The 18,531-nt window shown below is 37.6% G+C and overlaps 1 protein-coding gene across 1 annotated transcript in view; it reads right to left on the bottom strand.

Annotated features, from left to right (window-relative positions):
• The window catches only part of LOC150089736 (proteoglycan Cow-like), a 168,359-nt gene that overhangs the window by 71,988 nt on the left and 77,840 nt on the right, over nt 1–18,531 (bottom strand). The window contains exons 3-4 of the mRNA XM_090389636.1: nt 12,566–12,665; nt 4,410–4,696 (exon numbers count right to left, since the gene is read on the bottom strand). Coding sequence (XP_090245762.1) covers nt 4,410–4,696; nt 12,566–12,665 — 387 coding nt within the window. The remainder of the gene's footprint in view (nt 1–4,409; nt 4,697–12,565; nt 12,666–18,531) is intronic.

Here is an 18,531-nt window from a genome sequence, read left to right on the forward strand (position 1 = left end):
GGATCTCGGTGTGAGACTCGTCTGCGCTGCTGCTACTGTCAAAGAAACTCCAGGTGTGTTCGACCGTGTCTGCCAATCCATGCTGCGTCGGTGTCACGCATGCATCACGTCTCGTGGTGGAACCTTCGAGCATCTGTTGTAACATCACGAAATGCATCCATCTCGAACTCCATTGTTAATATTATGTCAAATAAATGTTTGCCACTAATTACTGTCTTGTGTCATTTCTGCTTCTTGTGCCTCTGCTACTACTTTCCCCATGACGTTTCCTGTTATGGGTTCCTATGCGATTCACATTGCTTTAGATGTTACCTACCTCCCCTAAACGTTTGTATCAATATTTTTGAGACACCCTGTATATGTAAGTACACTGAACATAGCAAATAAATAAATCTAAAGTACTATTTAATTCAATAAACATAGACATTGTAGGGATATCAGAGACACGGTATCATTCAGAAAAAGGAATGCGGAATTTGAATATGAGGAGCATAATATATATAGAAAGGACAGGGGTGGAGTTATGGTCCTAGTTAAGAGGCACATAAATCTAAGGATGTGCATCCAATTGACATGGGTGGCCAATGCAATGTTCAGTCAGTTTGGAATGAATTAAAACAAAGTAAAAATGAGAGTAGGAGTGTGTTATAGGTCTAATGACTGTGATGAGTATAATGAACAACTGTACAAACAAACAGAGTGAGCCAGTAAATAAGATTATCTTATAACTTTAGATATTAACTGAACTTGTAGCTTCGTCACTCACACAGTAGCAACACTTTTTTGGATTTATTTGTTTGTTTGTAGGCTTTACGGCACAAGAGCAGCAAGGCCATAATGCATTTAACTATGATGATGGATTTATTTGATGACTGTTTTCTACAGCAGAATATTGGAGAGGCAATGAGAGAAAGCAATACTCTTGATCTGATCTGATCATCAGCAGCAACTCTTCATGGATTAAGAATCTGCAGATAAAAGAACCACCATTACAATGTACTGATGTGGGATTCACATAACTACCTGTCAAGAGCAAAGGGAAGGGCTTATTTTTTGTAAAAGTAACTAAAGTAGTTTCAGACAGTTTTAAAATTCTGTGCAGTGGGGCCAACCAATTATGTTACCAACAGAAAATTCTAAATGGGAACCATTCAAGGAAGTAATCATAGAAACTAATAGGCATTTTATACCAACTTAGAGAAACTGTTCAAAGCTTAGACTTAAATGGTTACCAGATAAAATGATGACACTAATTGCAAAGAAGAAAAATACATGGGATGAATATAAATTATTAGTGGATACAGAAACCTACAGTAAGTAAAATCTAGTCTGCAAACAAGCTGCTAAGGAGACTGAGAAGCCTTTGGCTAAGAGTTCAAAGAAAAGCAGCAAATAATTCTTTGCTTATGTTAACACTAGAAGGAAGGAAATGAATCAGATTGGTCTGCTAGATAAGAGTAGTTTAACTCTTGAGGATCATGATCAGGTTGCTGGTAAACTGAATAGATAATTTTTGCCTCTATGTTCACATGGGAAATTTTTTTTCGGATGGGATGCCAGAAGAGTATCACATTCTAACAAGGAGCAAAATGACTTTGTGACAACCGAGAGGAAAACGGAAGAGAAACTGTTGAGCCAAAATGTAAAAAAGCACCTGGCCTGGATGGGATCTATCCAATTATGTTAATGGTGGAAGCAAAGGAGGTAAGCAAAAATTTGGCCATATTATGAGAGCATTCCTGGATTCATGAGAGGTCCTTATGGACTGGCAATATGCAAATATATATCCAATTCACAAAGGAGGATATCAAAGGGTAAAAAAAGTAATTAACTTATCAGATTGACTTCCATTCCACGGAAAATAATGGAATCACTTGTTAAAAAAGTAATGCAGGTCCATATAGACAAGTATGCTATTATACTGCAGTCACAAAATGGATTTGTTAAAGAGCAATCTCATCTCATCAATCTGATTGGATACTATGATGTAGTAACAAAGGAACTGGATGCAGCATTAATTTTGATTAACTTGATTTTTGCTATTAAAAGTACTGTCAAATAATTTTGACATCATATACTTAGATTTCAGAAAAGCATTTGATACTATTTCATGTGAAAGACTTCTGCTGAGCCGACTGGGCTAGCCGGGTGGGTAAAGTGCCTGCCTGGCAACCCAAAGGTCGCAGGTTCGCATCCTGCCTCGGGCTTGGATCAGAGTAGTAAAAAAAAAAAAAAAAAAAAAAAAAACCTTTGGGAGGTGCATTATGGCCACAGAAGCCGATGCACCAACAACTAACAAAAAAAAAAAAAAAACTTCTGCTGAAATTGGAGCAAACAGTGTGGCATTAGGGACAAGTTACTGCTATGGATAAAGGGATGTTTGGTGAGTATGGGCTTGGCACACCCAGGGTCCTGAGCTGAATATCATCATTCTTCTCTTTCTTGGTGATACCCTTCTGCTTCTCTCTGTCTCTCTCGGGGTAATTCACAATTTTTTTTTTTTTTTTTTGGCTGGTGCAGCATAAGTCGCAGGCTTCCTTGCACCATACGGCTAATAATAATAATAATGACTGGATGGTAGAAGACACAGGATGGTTATCAATGGGCATTGTTCTGCTTGGACTACTGTTATTAGTGGGATTTCCCAGTTCAGCACTGGGGCCCATTGTTGTTTTCTATACTTATTAATATATCCACGAATGCATGTCCAGCTTAACATCTAAGTCTGCTGATGATAGAGGTTGGTCAGGTGGTTAATGACAGTAATCAGAGTACGCTATTGCAAAAAGATATAGAAAAAAGGCAGATGGGTTGAGAAGTGGCATTGAAGTTTCTAACATTGACAAATGCACGGTACTGCATATGGGTAGCAGTAATCGCATAATAATTTTGGGGTTAACTGTTCAGTCAGACACATGACATTCCCTGACAGTGCAGACTGGCTACTAGGACAGCTCATGGGGTTTTATCAATGATATAAGTAATTTTGCCAGCAAGTATAAGGAGGCAATTATCCCATTGTATAAGGCAATGGTTAGATCAAATCTTAGGAACTGCATACAGGTTTGTAAGCCTCATTTTAGGAAGGATGTGGATCTGATACAAAGAAGGGCAGAGAGATTAGTGAGGGGAACAAAACGGTGCTCTTACTAAGAAAGAAAGGCTTCAATTCTGCAAATTGCAGTATCTGACCACTAGGAACCTATAAGGAGATATGATTGAGGTGTATAAGGTTTTGAATAAGTTAAATGCTCATGCTATCCTTTCTCTTGCTCAGACTAAACACAAATTTAAACTGAGGAAAGATGGTTGCAAGACAGATATGTGGTAATAAGCCTTCAGCCAGCAGACGGTTGATTGTTCGAAGAAACTTCCATCTGGTGCTGTGGAGTAGGTAGTTTGAATAAATTCAAGGAGATACACATTGCAGTACATATTCAACTCTTCAGTTTTATCATCAATGACTTTTACACATCTGTTAGAAAAGTACTGTCTGATTTGCTCTTTTCCTTTTTGTATTTTCATATGCATAAAACTCCTCATCCCCTTTGTTTGCTCTTCTAGCCAGTGATTTTTTTTTTTTTTTTTATTAAAGCAGCAAGTTCCTTATACATTATTTTGCTATGTTTTCTTAATAGTATATATGCATCCATGGTCTGATAATGGGTTTAAAGTTAGTCCATTTTCTCCTATGTTTGTGCCCTGCAATCTGTCTTCCTGGTTGATAGAGGAGGCAACATAGCACTTAGACTATCATAGTTCCCTTTCCTAAAACTGAAACCCCTGCCCTCATTTAACAACTGAAACCTCACTGATCATCATCAATCTTAGCACTCCACGATCACACCCAACTAAAGGCTCCTGTGCTGTCAACCCTACGATACCATCTGGATCGTGGGTGGTGATGATCCTGTCTGGAACAATCTTGCCCCTAGTACTTTCTCCCTAATGTGTTGATATAGATAATAACTCTAGCTGATTTAAAAAATGTTTCCCTTCCAAGTGCTCCAATCAGTATTTATTACCCTGAAATCTTCCACAAGGTACTGGGCACTTGCTTGCCTTTATAATTAAATAATTATTTTGTAAATTATTATCCAAAAACCTGTAGTTTCACATAAAAATTGCAGGCTTTTACAGTGATCAATTTAATTAATAATTGTAGTTAGTTTTAAAATGAGCTATAAATTCAGTTATTCTGAGACTTTCTCTAACTACATTTGGCACACCTTAGTTATGTTACTGGACAGAGATCTCTCTCTCTCTCTCTCTCTCTCTCTCTCTCTCTCTCTCTCTCTCTCTCTCTCTCTCTCTCTCTCTCTCTCTCTCTATCTGAAGAATAAAAATTTACAAAATTTTAAATTAGAGTTTCTCAAACTGTACAAAGATGTAGGCACTTATGGACTTACCTTTACAAGGGCAAAATCCTTTGCAGGTAACTTTAACCAACGTTTTATGCATACAATTGCGAAAATCAAGTCTACAAACTGAAGAGTAGGTTTGATTATCAGACCCACAAACAAAATCTGGCTTCAAGACAGGGCAAGGAATACAAGAGTTTCCTTCCTGTTCTGCACTAAACTGGTCTTTTTTATTGTCAAAGTCTTCATTTCTTTCCCAGAGCAGTTCCTCTTCTTCACTACCATCTTCTATGGTTTCTTTTTCCTTCTTTGCATTATAAGATTTGGAAAGGTTCCTGCAAAATGTTAATTATTATGGGTTGCTGGAGGGCATTAAGAAACTAATAAATAAATAAATAAATAAATAATAAAAAAAAAAAAAAAACTCTTGTTCACACATGTACCCACACAATTTTATCTGAAATGCTCAAAAACACTTTATATCAGTTTCTATATTGTTTAATTTTATAAGGTAAATTAAAATATAGTATATTAATCCAATATTTTATTTTATAACGTGTAAGGGAACACAAATTAACTTCTAACCTTTCTTGGAATAAACATAACAAATATTGTCTTTCTTCGACAAATTATTTTTTTTCTGAACAGTTAACTCTATACAAACCACAAATCTTCCCTACCACAGAATATTACTTCCAAATCTGGAAGTAATATTCTGAGCACTTACCCAAATTGAGTAAGTGCTCAGAATCAAGAAGGTGCACTCAATTCAAAATAGTACAATCAGAATAATAAATGATCTCTCTCTCTCCAAACTCACTAAACCAGCAATGGCAAACCAATGGCATATACAGGCACATGGCCAGTCATAAATAGTTCATGCATAGAAAATATACTTTTTATTTGAAGACAAATTTGTTTTATGATCTATTAATGCCAGCAAAAAAGTTCTTAATAGAAAGAAACTTAAAACTTTCAAGTAATTGTTAACTTTTTATAATATCAATAAAGACTAATTTTATTAGTCTATACAAATTTTAATCAGTTTTTTTTTTTTTTTTTTTTTTTTCTATAGCAAGCAAAAATTATAAAATTTTTCTTTCAACTTATTTTTGGAACAAAGGTGGGAAAAGGTTAGCCAGTTATGCACTAAACTAACTTTTCTTTTCCTTCATTTCTTAACTTCTATTTTTTGAAACAACCTTCCTCTCTAAGTATACCTACCAATTTTTAGAAATTAGAATTTGTAAAATGTTTGACACAGATCCACCTTTCTGTGGGAACATTTCTTCCAGATTAATAATAACAATTAATACATGTTATACATTACAACATGAAAATTATGGCATTATGAGATGAAACTTTTCCTAATCAGCCTAGTATGGAATGCAATAAACTGTACTTTAAATTTATTTGCTTAATTTATGTCTGTACCCTATTTATTTATTTACCACATTCAACTTCACAGTATTGGCTTCTGAGACTTTTTCTTTTTTTTTTTTTGGAACCTGAAATTGCTGAGAAACATGACTAGTCTTGATTTAGCCTTGAAACAACTTCAAGGTCCCAGCAAATCAGGAAAAAAATATCATATCATATCATCTATTAGCATTAGTAGAGGCATTTGATGCAAGAAAGCAAGCTTATGCAGCATCAGCCAAAAAAAAAAAAAAAAAAAAAAAAAAAAGTAATATAAATAAATAAAAATAACCACTTCCACTTCACCCCTCTGTTCGTTCGAAATACCTGTCCAGCTGAGCCTTAAACTTATTTAGGCTATCAACTTCCACGACAAGGGATGGAAGTCTGTTCCACCCACCAACCACCCGCTGGCTAAAGGCAAATTTCCGCACATCTATCCTACATCTGTCTTTCCTCAATTTGAATTTATGCCCTCTCAGGTGATTTTTCTGAGCTAGAGGAAGAATCCCATCAGCATTGAGCATGCTCAAACCATTCAAGGCTTTGTACACCTCTATCAGATCACCCCGCTGGTGCCTAGTTTCCAGACACTGTAATTTGCAAAACTTAAGCCTTTCTTCGTAAGAGAACCCCTTTGTCCCATTCACCAATCTAGTTGCCCTTCTCTGTACTCGTTCCAGCAGCTCTACATCCTTCCTGAAATGAGGCCTCCAGGCCTGTATACAGTACTCTAGGTGTGGCCTGACCATTGCCTTATACAAGGGAATAATCACCTCCTTATCCCTGCTAGAAAAATTCCTATATATCATTGACAATACACCATGAGCTACTCTTGCAGCTCGTCTGCACTGCTCAGAGAACTTCATATCTGCCTGCACCACCACCCCCAGGTCCCTTTCATTCTCTACCACTGTCAGTGTAGTACCACAGAGTTGATACGTTGCTCTGGGGTTGCTGTTTCCCATATGTAGTACTTTACATTTGTCAATGTTAAACTTCATTTGCCACCTCGAAGCCCATCTGCTCAACCTTTCCAAATCCTGTTGCAGCAGCATAGTGTCAGTAGTGTCCTTGACAACCCTGCCAACCTTCGTATCGTCTGCAAACTTGGACATTAAGCCTGATATACCATCATCAATATCATTTATAAATACAGAAAACAATAAAGGCCCCAATACTGAACCCTGAGGGACTCCACTAATAACATTAGTCCACGATGAGCAGTGTCCATTGATTACCACTCTTTGTCTTCTCCCCCTCAACCACCCCTTTATCCATAGCAGCAACTTGCCTCCAATGCCACACTGCTCCAATTTGTGCAGCAGTCTTCCATGTGCAACAGTATCAAAAGCCTTTCTAAGATCCAAGTATATAATATCAAAGTTATTCCCTGCATCCAGTTCTTTTGTGACTGCATCATAGTATCCAATCAAATTGGTCAGGCAAGACTTCCCCTTAACAAAACCATGCTGTGTCCTAGCTATAACTGAAGTCTTGTCTAGATGATCCTGCAGTGCTTCTTTCACCAGTGCCTCCATTAATTTTCCGGGAACAGAAGTTAAACTCACAGGTCTATAATTACTTGTGTCAGCCTTTGATCCCCCTTTGTGAATTGGGGTCACATTTGCACATCTCCAGTCAATGGGTACCTCCCCTGAGTCCAAGGAAGCTCTCATAATTATGGCTAAGGGTTTGCTTACCTCCTTTGCTGCCTCCTTTAATATAACTGGATAGATCCCATCCACCCCAGGTGCCTTTCTTGTGTTTATCTTCAACAATTTCTCCTCCACTTTGCTCTCAGTTATTACAAGATTCTCTAGCTTACTGCTAGAGTTGAATACACCTCTGGCATTCCCCTCGCTGAATAACTCCTCATGTGTGAATGTCGATGCAAAATATTCATTTAGTTTGTTAGCTACCCGAGCAGGGTCATCAACAGTTGACCCATCGATCTCAAGTGGACCAATCTGATTCATCCCCTTCCTTCTAGAGTTTACATAAGTAAAGAACTCTTTGCTGTTTTTCTTCGCATCCCTTGCCAAGGATCTCTCGCAATCTGCCTTCGCCTGCCTAACCTCCTTTGTAACTTGGTTACAGATCAACTTCTATCTATCATAGGCATCCGTGTCACGTGTTAATTTGTATGTATCCCATGCATTTTTCTTCTCTGCCATATGCCTCATTAGTTCATCTGACAACCATTTAGGCCTAAACCTTGAACAATTTTTCTTAGTTGGTATGTAAAGCCTAGTAGCTTCCACGATAAGTTCTTTGAATGCTTCCCATTTTGAATTTGCTGTTGGCAATATCATCAGTTGATCCCACTGTATATAATTTAAATACTGTCTCAGTCCATTGTAGTCGCCTTTACGAAAGCAATACCCCTTCCCTTTACCCCTAATGGTAGTTACCTCTTTGAGTAACTCCCACTTCAGCACACTGTGATCACTGCCACCAAGTGGTTCATTTATCTGCAGATTCTTAATGCATGAAGAATCACTACTGATAATCAAATCAAGAGTATTACTCCCTCTAGTTGCCTCCCGAACATGCTGATGTAGAAAACAATCATCCAATAAATCCACAAAAGCCTTGCTACTGTGTGAGTGACCAGCCCCCAAATTCCAGTCAATATCTGGGAAATTAAAATCCCCCATTATAAAACTCTCTGATTTACTGGCCCACTCTATTTCTCCGAACAGTTTCTTATTATACTCATCAGAGTCATTAGGCCTATAGCACACTCCTACTCTCAATTTTGATCTCCCAATGCTTATGTCACACCAAACTGACTCGACACTGCACTGTCCAGCGATGTCGACTGGCTTCACTTCCTTGGATTTTATGTGTTTTTTAACTAATAGCATAACCCCTCCTCCCTTCCTATCCTGTCTATCCTTTCTGTAGACATTGTACTCCCCAAATTCCAGTTCTGCATTTCTTATATCTGTGTGACACCACGTCTCTGAAATCCCCACAATATCTGCCTTTGATGTTTTGAGCAATACCTCAAATTCATCAAATTTATTTACTAAACTCCTAGCATTGGTGTACACACAAGTATACATGCACCTGTTCTTTTTCTTAGCTACCCTAACACAACCCATGTGTTTACTTGTACCCCAATGATTCCCAGCAGTCTCTGAAATATCCTGCATCTTATTTTCCAGGCTGCGGCTCATTCCAATAGAAGCAGTGCAAGAATCACTTTCACCTCTGCCAGTGGCTACTGTTAATCTATTAGTCCTTGTATCCCCCCAATCTAGCAGTTTTCCGACCCACCTAACATTGCCTCGATAGCATCAGCAAACATTCTTGCTTTGGGTGATTTGGGAAATATGATTTCCCAAATCACCCTATACATTTACACAAATACGAAATGCAATTCTATCTACAGATACACAAAAACATCCTTCTCTTCTCCTGATGTAAGAAAAAAGAAACACAGTCTTAGCAGGATAAGAAACCTTCCAGAGGAGATTCATACAATATTCCAGCAACCTAAAAAATATTTGGTCTTTGTTATTCAAAAGAATTCTTATGCTGGAATGCAAAATCTATTACAGATTAGTTTAAAAGTGGATTGATCTAATAACATTGGTTAATTAGATAATTTAATTTACTCCAATTGAATTTTATTTAATTTTAACAAGTAATAATTTTGCTTAATTAATTAATTTCTCCTTATTTATTTTTAGCTTTGTTTACTTCAACATATTTCTTTCAAAGTACACTATTTTATCAATCAATGAATTAATCATAATTTTAGTAGCTCTTAATACTTACTTTCATAATAGGGGTATATATATAATTATATGTATATATATACAAACCTTCTCATCCCTCTTCAAGTCTCCTAACCCTGTACAGTTTGAACAGTCAAAGCTCGTTATAGCGACCATCTTTTTAATGTCCCACACATTATTACGTCCTATGTGGTTGGTCCCAGCCAATTTCCCATTAACCTAACCAAATGCTATTTTATGAAAAATCAATACAACTGTTTTCTCATTCCCCTTGGTGGTGGGGTCCTTATATAGAGCTTTGACTGTATTAGCCAAACGTTGGTACATAATGCTTAAAACTTTTATGTAAGGTTATTTATTTTATTATTATTTTTAATTCACTGAGTAAAATTTAATCTTTAAAATCAAATATAAACTAAACATTTTTAGGTTAACTACAAGGTCAGTCATTCAGGATTGATGGACTGGGGCTCAGAAGGGAGTACTGCCAGTCAGTACTATTGTCAATAGCTCACCTGTGGAATCCATAGCAACGGAATATATATATTTATAGCCTCCATAGTCGAGTGATCAGGAGCGGGAGTGCAGTAGCACACACTCTTTAAGTAGACTGGGGTTCAAGCCCTCAATTGCTATCTGCCAACCCACACTGGACAGTGTGGCAGATTATGGTCCATTTTCTTCAACAATTCATGTTGAGGAGGCTTCCATCCTGCAGTGGGTTGATAATGGCTAGAGTTTACCTTTTTTTCTTTTTTTTTTTTTAAACATTGATGTACTGTGTAAACAGCCTTAATTTATCATTAGTAATTTTACTTATAGTTCATTGCATATACAATTTTCTTTGAAAAAAAGAAGTGAGTACTTGGCAGGAAGGGGAATATTTACTAAATTCCCCTTCTCCAACCACAGTCTGGATTTATTTTTTTAATGTTTGTAAGAAGAAATACAAGCAGATCAACTCTGAAGATTGATCTACAGGTACACAAACGACATCCTTCTCTTCTCCTGATCTTTGTGCAATTCTCTGAATTCTCCACATTTAAAACAAAACTGTGTAATTTTTGCTTCATTACTATCTTAATTCTGAGGCTGGATGACAGGATTCAAAACAGAATCCAAAAACGTGACCAAATATTAATAAGTTTTGTTGTGGTGGAAGAGTTACTAGTATTACTCCTAGCAATAGAGGATGCTTCTCACAGATGTAGAATAGATGTACAGAAATTTGCCTTTAGCCAGTGGGTGGTTAATTGCTGGAACAAACTTCTATCTGTCATTGTGGAAGTTGATAGGTTAAATAAATTTAAGGAGGAAGTGGACAAACATTTAGAGGGAATTTTTTTGTAATATATATATATATATATATTTTTTTTTTTTTTTTGGCTGATGCTGCATAAGCTCATACACTTGCTTTCTTGCATCATATGCCACTACTACTACTAGTGGCAAATGATGCAAGCATCATTTGCCACTAGTAGTAGTGAAGCAGTTTATACAGTATCAGCCAGAGGGGAGAAAAATCACTACCCTCTGACTTTTACCTTTCTTTCCTTTCCTTGCAGGGAGCCCACTATATCCATTTTCTTCTCTTGCAATAGAGGATGCTTCTCACTTTCACCCTCTCTCTTCACCATTAACTTTCTAATTCTCACTCGTTTCCTTAATATCATCCACCTACACAACTTACTCTATATCACACCCACTTTCGCCCTAATCCCTCCACCTCCACACTCCTTCCCTTCCCCCTTTTTTTTCCTTCTTGGGGCTAGCTCATCTTGCCCAGGCCTGCCCTCATCAATGCCAAACATAATGACAAATGGCCTGCCTCCTTGTGGCCACAGACTGGTTCCTGGGTAGAAACTCTTAATGAGTTGCTATTTAAGCGGGTATTTTCCATTACCCTAAAAGAGTCACTGACAAAGCTACCTCCTGTGAGACTAGCAATTTCTGCTGTTGGGATTGTCACCATGTTGTGCGGTATATGAATGTAGGTTCTCACAATGATATGAGCAACTGAGAGCTTATGCATCGCCTATTTTAATTCCTTTTAGGTCATTAACTCTATTCTCCAAGTGTTAATAAAAGCCCCTCAGAACAGTCAGTTTGTGCTTAATTTTCTCACACTCTTTGACAAACACATCACCTTTGGCTACATCACATCTGGTTCCAGTTAACCCCTCAAACAACTAGCATATTTTATAGCCATGATTTGTAGAGGACTTACCCTCTTCAGTTCTCCCCAAAGCCATAGCATTGCTGCTACTTTGAGCTCTTTGCTTTGCTGCCCTAATCTGAGGTATGATTTCCATTTAAATTTAATTTAATTTGAGAATACCACATTAAACTAATATACACCTAAGTGCAATAATAACACTAAACTACTGAGAGGTTATGCAACGATAATGTATTATTCTATAAAGTTACATTATATGTTATGTTTAACTTAATTAATTAATTTTAAATTTAACTTACTTTTTATACAATAAAATTCACTTCATAACAGTTCATGTTGTTTATAGCATTATTTTCATTTAATTTAATCACAGTGCTTATTGTATTCTCTTTACTTTTCTTCTGTTAGTCACTGAAAATTTTAAAATAGTGAAAATAATTAAAATTATAACAAAGATTAGTAATTTATGATTACTCTTAAGCCGTACATAGGTATAGTATTAAAACTACATGATACTCAGTATGTAACACACCTTTCTACAAATTTTTTTCATCCCTATTTTTTATATATTAGTTTTAGTTTCTATATTGAAATTAGTAATATATATACAAAATATGCCAGAGAATGATATTCTCGGAATACATGTATTATTCACATTAGTCGTGGGAGGTATTCATTGTTTAACTGCATTATAGCAAATGGTCCAAAATATAGGAAAATGAGAAGGCAACAGATACCAGAATTCCGTGTTTTTATCTTTTCTTTTTTTTCAATCTAAAGATTAACCTTTGAATGCAAAACTTTTATAAAAAGCAATTACTAATAAAAACTATAAATTGTATATGAATGCAAACACTTACTTAACTCGCAACTTCCTCTTGCTAACACAAATAGCAACATCATCTTCCTTCACTAAGCATACCTGGTGTGACTTACACTGGAGATTTTTGCAGAGGTCATCTTAAGAAAAACATCCAGAACAAAATATGAAAATCAGATAATTTATATATAGGATGCCCATAAAATAATATTGTTATTCTTGAGTTATGCTGCTTACAAAAAAATTACTACTGGCTGAGGACAACAGTATTAGTAGTAGCAAAACAATGCATGAAATCAAGCTTATACAGTATCAGCAAACAATGCATGTAAAAATATGCATGCATGCATATGCCCATACCATCTAATAAAGCTGATGAACACAGCCTAAGATTTTGATTTTTATCTCCCAAAATACAGGACATTCAAGGGTTTTGATAAAACCAAATTTTAAGTGTCAGATATTGTCTAACACTCACAGATTTAGAGAGGAATGAAAGTTACATTTATTGCAATTTTTAATGAAATTTTAAGAAATATCATGACAAATGGAAGAAAAATATTTATTTTATTATTTTTTTCATTTACTTTCTTTTATAATGATCAGATGCCCTCTGATCAATGTCCACTAGTCTGCCAGCATACTACGCTTCTTCTATACCATGGGAACAACAAATGGAAGATACTTTATTTTTAATCAGCCTCTGAGATGCAAAGCATAGTTAGTGCAGCATATATGAGGAGCCCCTTTCTTGTCCTAATCACCTAATTTACAGCCAAAATAGTAAATGTTTTCTTTAATAGGGGCTTTATACACTACATGCAACAAAAGCTAACTGCTGAATTAATGCACTGATACGATATTTTAAAAGCACATTCAACTGAAATTTACACCAAAAATTTATAAAAATAGCACAAAAATAAGACTAAGGTGCTTTGCTATATACATATATATATATCCATCTAACAAGTAGTGAAGAGTATAATAGTCTAGAAACTCCTGGAAACTGACGACTGCAACAAGATATAAAAAATTTCTGACTTTAGAACTTCTCATTTGGTTTTTTTTTTTTTTTTTTTTAGGAGCATTAGCAACTAAGGCCATATTGCTCCAGGATATGCGGTGGTCATTCCATGACATTTCCGCATCCTCCGTATTTGGTGGTGACGGGCTCGAACCCCGGTCTAATCAAGAAGCGTGTGCTACGCACTGCTGCTCCTTCCCACCTGGCTACGGAGGCGCCTAGAACTTCTCAATCCACAGTCCAACTAATATGAACAGACAGGCCAAAATCTAAATACATGAAGATTAAAATATGAAATTATCTTGTGAAGTGAGGGAGCTAATCAAAAATGGGCTGCACAGTGAAAATCAGTGTTAAAAATACAGTCACCATATTTCTAATGGAAAAAAAAAAAAAAAAAATGCTCACTGCTCTTCAATATAATCTGTCCAAAATTTCTTATCCTACAACATTGTGCCAAAGTTCATTCTAACAATCAATTGCTTTTGTTGAAGGTAACTTTTTGCACAAGATATTCTGCAAATAAGTTTATTAAAGCTATGCATCTATATGTGTGAATATTCACCCACTGCTGAGAAAGAAAAGATGCCATCATTATTAAGACTGCATTCACACGTGTCACTCATGTAGATGTTGCAGTAACACATCCACTTCAATGAAGTGGGAATTACTGCCCTAACCAGCCAATAAAACTAAAGGAACTTTACACCTCTTTAAAGTTTTATTAGTTGCTTGGGAAAATATACACTGCCACATCCACTTCAGTGCCAGCACATGAACCCAGTCTTAAATCCTTAAACATATCAATTAGCTCACCCAGGTCCCTACTTTCTAGACAGTGCAATTTAAGTCTTTCTTGGTAGAACACCCTTTTGTGCCACTAGAAAAATTTGTAACTCCTTTCTGTGCCATATACATATACAGGGTGTCTCAAAAATATTGGTTGTTGTTATTTGTTGTTATTTGGTTTTTAGGAGCATTAGCAACTAAGGCCATATTGCTCCGGGATATGCGGTGGTCATTTCCTGACCTTTCCGCATCCTCCGTATTTGGTGGTGACGGGCTCGAACCCAGGTCTAATCAAGAAACATGTGCTACTCACTGCTGCTCCTTCCCACCTGGCTACGGAGGCGCCGCAAAAATATTGGTACAAACGTTTAGGGGAGGTAGGTAACATCTAAAGGAATGTGAATTGCATAGGAACCCATAACCGGAAACGTCACCGTAAGTCGGTAGACGGCGCTGTTCATCAGTTCGCGAGAGGGAAAATTTCTGGTTTACTCATTCAAGCAGTAGTCGCCGCACGAAGAGCATGCATCGACATACGAACTGTGAGCTGGCAGACATGCACCTAGTGTGTGGATTAGCAGAGGGCAATGGACAAGCCGCTCAACGAATTTATGGAGAACGCTTCCCAGACAGACATGTACTGGACCACCGTTTGTTTGCACGTGTGCATCAAAATTTGTGTGATTATGGGTCATTAAGAAGTAACAGGAGTAGTGCGGGCAGACCACGTTCGATGCGAACTCCCGCCATGGAAGAAAGTGTGTTGAATGCCGTCCAGAATAATCCTACTACCAGCACAAGTGCCATTGCCTCTGCCTTAGGAATGTCTCGTTGCAGTGTATAGCGTGTCTGGCACAATGATTCCTTACACCCCTTTCATCTCCAAAGGGTTCAGTTACTGCTCCCCACGATCATTCTGCACATGTGGCTTTTGCGCAGTGGTTTCTTCAAGAAAGTGTTCGAGACTGACTTGAATTTTCCAGCCTATGTTTTGTTCACGGATTGGCCGTGGTGGACCCGTTGCTTGGCCCCCACGCTCACCTGATTTATCGAGCCTTGATTTCTTTCTGTGGGGGCCCTCAAATCTATTGTGTATGAATCGCCCGTGGAGACGGAAATGGATCTCGGTGTGAGAATCGTCTGCGATGCTGCTACTGTCAAAGAAACTCCAGGTGTGTTCGACAGTGTCTGCCAATCCATGCTGCGTCGGTCTCACGCATGCATCACGTCTCATGGTAGAACCTTCGAGCATCTGTTGTAACATCACGAAATGCATCCATCTCGTACTCCATTGTTAATATTATGTCAAATAAATGTTTGCCACTAATTACTGTCTTGTGTCATTTCTGCTTCTTGTGCCTCTGCTACTACTTTCCCATGACGTTTCCGGTTATGGATTCCTATGCGATTCACATTCCTTTATATGTTACCTACCTCCCCTAAACGTTTGTACCAATATTTTTGAGACACCCTGTAGATCTATGTCATTCCAAAAATGAAGTTTCCAAACTTATATACAGGATTCAAGGTGTAACTTAACCATTACTGTATAAGGCCATATAGAAAGGCATGTTAAATTTCAAAATTGTGTTCTTTAGCCACCATGTATTAAAGGAATCTTTTTTGCCATTTTTGAAAACTTCTGAGCATAACACATGATCAAAGAGTGATAGACAAATTCTTTAAATTAAGTATAGAAAACACAACTGTTTCCAACTGTTGTGTTTTCTATACTTAATTTAAAAATAGCACAACTTGTATTAATTTGTTGGGAAAAACACTATACATAAAATATAAATATGAAGCTATCAGTCCCATATTCAAGTTCGTAACATCATTAATTATGCAAAAATACAACTAATACATTCATATGTATTGCTATTTTTGTGACTGTACTTGAGGCATGATAATTAAGGCTGAATAAACAATAAAACAAACTAGTCAGTGTTCTCCCCAGGACCTACTGAATGGGTGCACCACCCAATGAATTTAAGTGATTCTTGCGGTACCATATGGTACTGCTCACTGATCAATATTAATTTGAACATACTATGCGATTGAGATCAATGTGACAGGAGCATATAATGTTAAATTATGCAATTAATTTTTGCTCTGGATCGCTTGTCACATTTATAAATACATAACAGAAAAATAAATGCAAATGGACCTGTGGTACTGGATTCCATGACTTAAAGGAGAAAATAATACAGTATATATCCAGTAATTAGAATTTTAATGATAAAGAATGAAGCTTTCAGGGCAAATGGACCCCTTCCTCAGAATGATAAAATTTCAATAGATATAAGAGCTGTGCATGCTCTGATGTGTACATGGCCATGATATTGACATTCATCTACTAGATTGGGGTTCATTGTTGGTACACGGACTTGTGTGGGTTTGCTGCCAGCATTTATCAAGCTTCAAGACTGTTGATTCCAAGATAGGGTGTAGCCTCGTGCCCTTGCAGCAATTCAAGAGCATGAGGCTACAACCTATCTTGGAATCAACAGTCTTGAAGCTTGATAAACACTAGTAGCAAACCCACACAAGTCCATGTACCAACAATGAACAGCAATCTAGTACAGTGGTACCTTGGTTTGCGTGCAGAATTCGTTCCGGAAACGTGCTCGTAATCCAAAGCACTCGTATATCAAAGCGAATTTCCCCATAAGAAATAATGGAAACCCAGATGATTTGTTCCAAAACTCACAAATATTCATATACTGTAAAAATGATTAATACAAAATACATACATACCTTTTTATATTTTTAAAAGCAATCGAATTTATTAATTATTCCGTAGGACGACTTTCACTGTCACTAACGGAATCACTACTATCTGTTGACTTTTTCTTTTTGTGCGACTTTAACAAGGAACCTCTCCAATGACACTTGCTTTTGCCTCCTTTTGAGGATTTCACGGAAATATGACATTGCATTATCGTTAAACAGATTCATCGCTCGCACTGCCACAGCCTTACTCGGGTGGTGCTTTTCTACAAAATTTTGCACTGTTTCCCACATTTTACACACCTCCCTAATCTCATTTGAAGAGAGGGATGTCTCCATTTTTTTCTCCTCCTCCTCAGACGAGATCTCCTCCATAACCTCTTGCTGCTGCTCGCGATGCAGATCCATCAGTTCGTCGGTGGTAAACTCCTGGCCATGTTCCTCCACCAGCTCTTGAATGTCATCCTTATTCACCTCCAGTCCCATGGTCGTCCCCAAGGACACAATTTCATCAACAACTGGCAGCTCCTGTTCATGAGCAAACCCCTCAACACAATCAGACCACAGTTTTCTACAAGCAGAATTGAGGGTTCTCTTGGTGACCCCATCCCAGGCTTTATCGATGATTTTGAGGCAGTTTGCGATGTGGAAATGATTTTTCCAAAACTCTCGGAGGGTAAGGTTAGTTCCTTCGGTCACCTCGAAGCATCGCTGAAATAGCGCCTTGATGTAAAGCTTTTAAAAGTTCCAAATTATCTGCTGATCCATAGACTGGAGTAATGGAGTAGTGTTGGGAGGAAGGAACTGGACCTTAATGAATTCAAATTCTTCCAGTAAGTTGTTCTCAAGGTCTGGAGGATGAGCAGGAGCATTATCCATAACCAGCAAGACTTTGAGTGGCAGTTTTTTTTCTAAAAGGTATTTCTTCACTGCAGGACAGAAGACCTCGTTGATCCACTCAACGAACAAGATACGAGTGACCCAAGCCTTGCTGTTAGACTTCCACATAACGGTTAACTGGCTCTTCTGCACCTTGCATTTCTTGAAGGCTTGTGGATTCTCAGAATGATGCACGAGCAGGGGCTTGACTTTGAAATCACCGCTTGCATTAGCACACAGCAAGAGGGTGACACGGTCTTTCATGGGCTTGTGACCGAGCATTGCATTCTCTTCTGCTGTAATGTAGGTCCTCTTTGGCATCTTTTTCCAAAAAAGCTCCGTCTCATCGCAATTAAAAACTTGCTGCGGCAGGTAACACTCGGAAACCATGAGCTTCTGGAACTCGGCAACGAACGCCTCAGCTGCCTTAGCGTCCGAACTCGCAGCCTCTCCGTGCCTCACAACACTATGGATGCCACTTCTCCTCTTAAAGTTATCATCCCCTGCTCGCCTTGAAGCCTTCTTCGTTTTCTGTAGACATACCTGGCTGTTTACTTACGAGGTCGGCGTACAAGGCCTTTCCC

Source organism: Mastigoproctus giganteus, chromosome 2 (genome assembly GCF_048544385.1).
Source record: "Mastigoproctus giganteus isolate SK-2022 chromosome 2, ASM4854438v1, whole genome shotgun sequence".
Taxonomy (NCBI): domain Eukaryota; kingdom Metazoa; phylum Arthropoda; class Arachnida; order Uropygi; family Thelyphonidae; genus Mastigoproctus; species Mastigoproctus giganteus.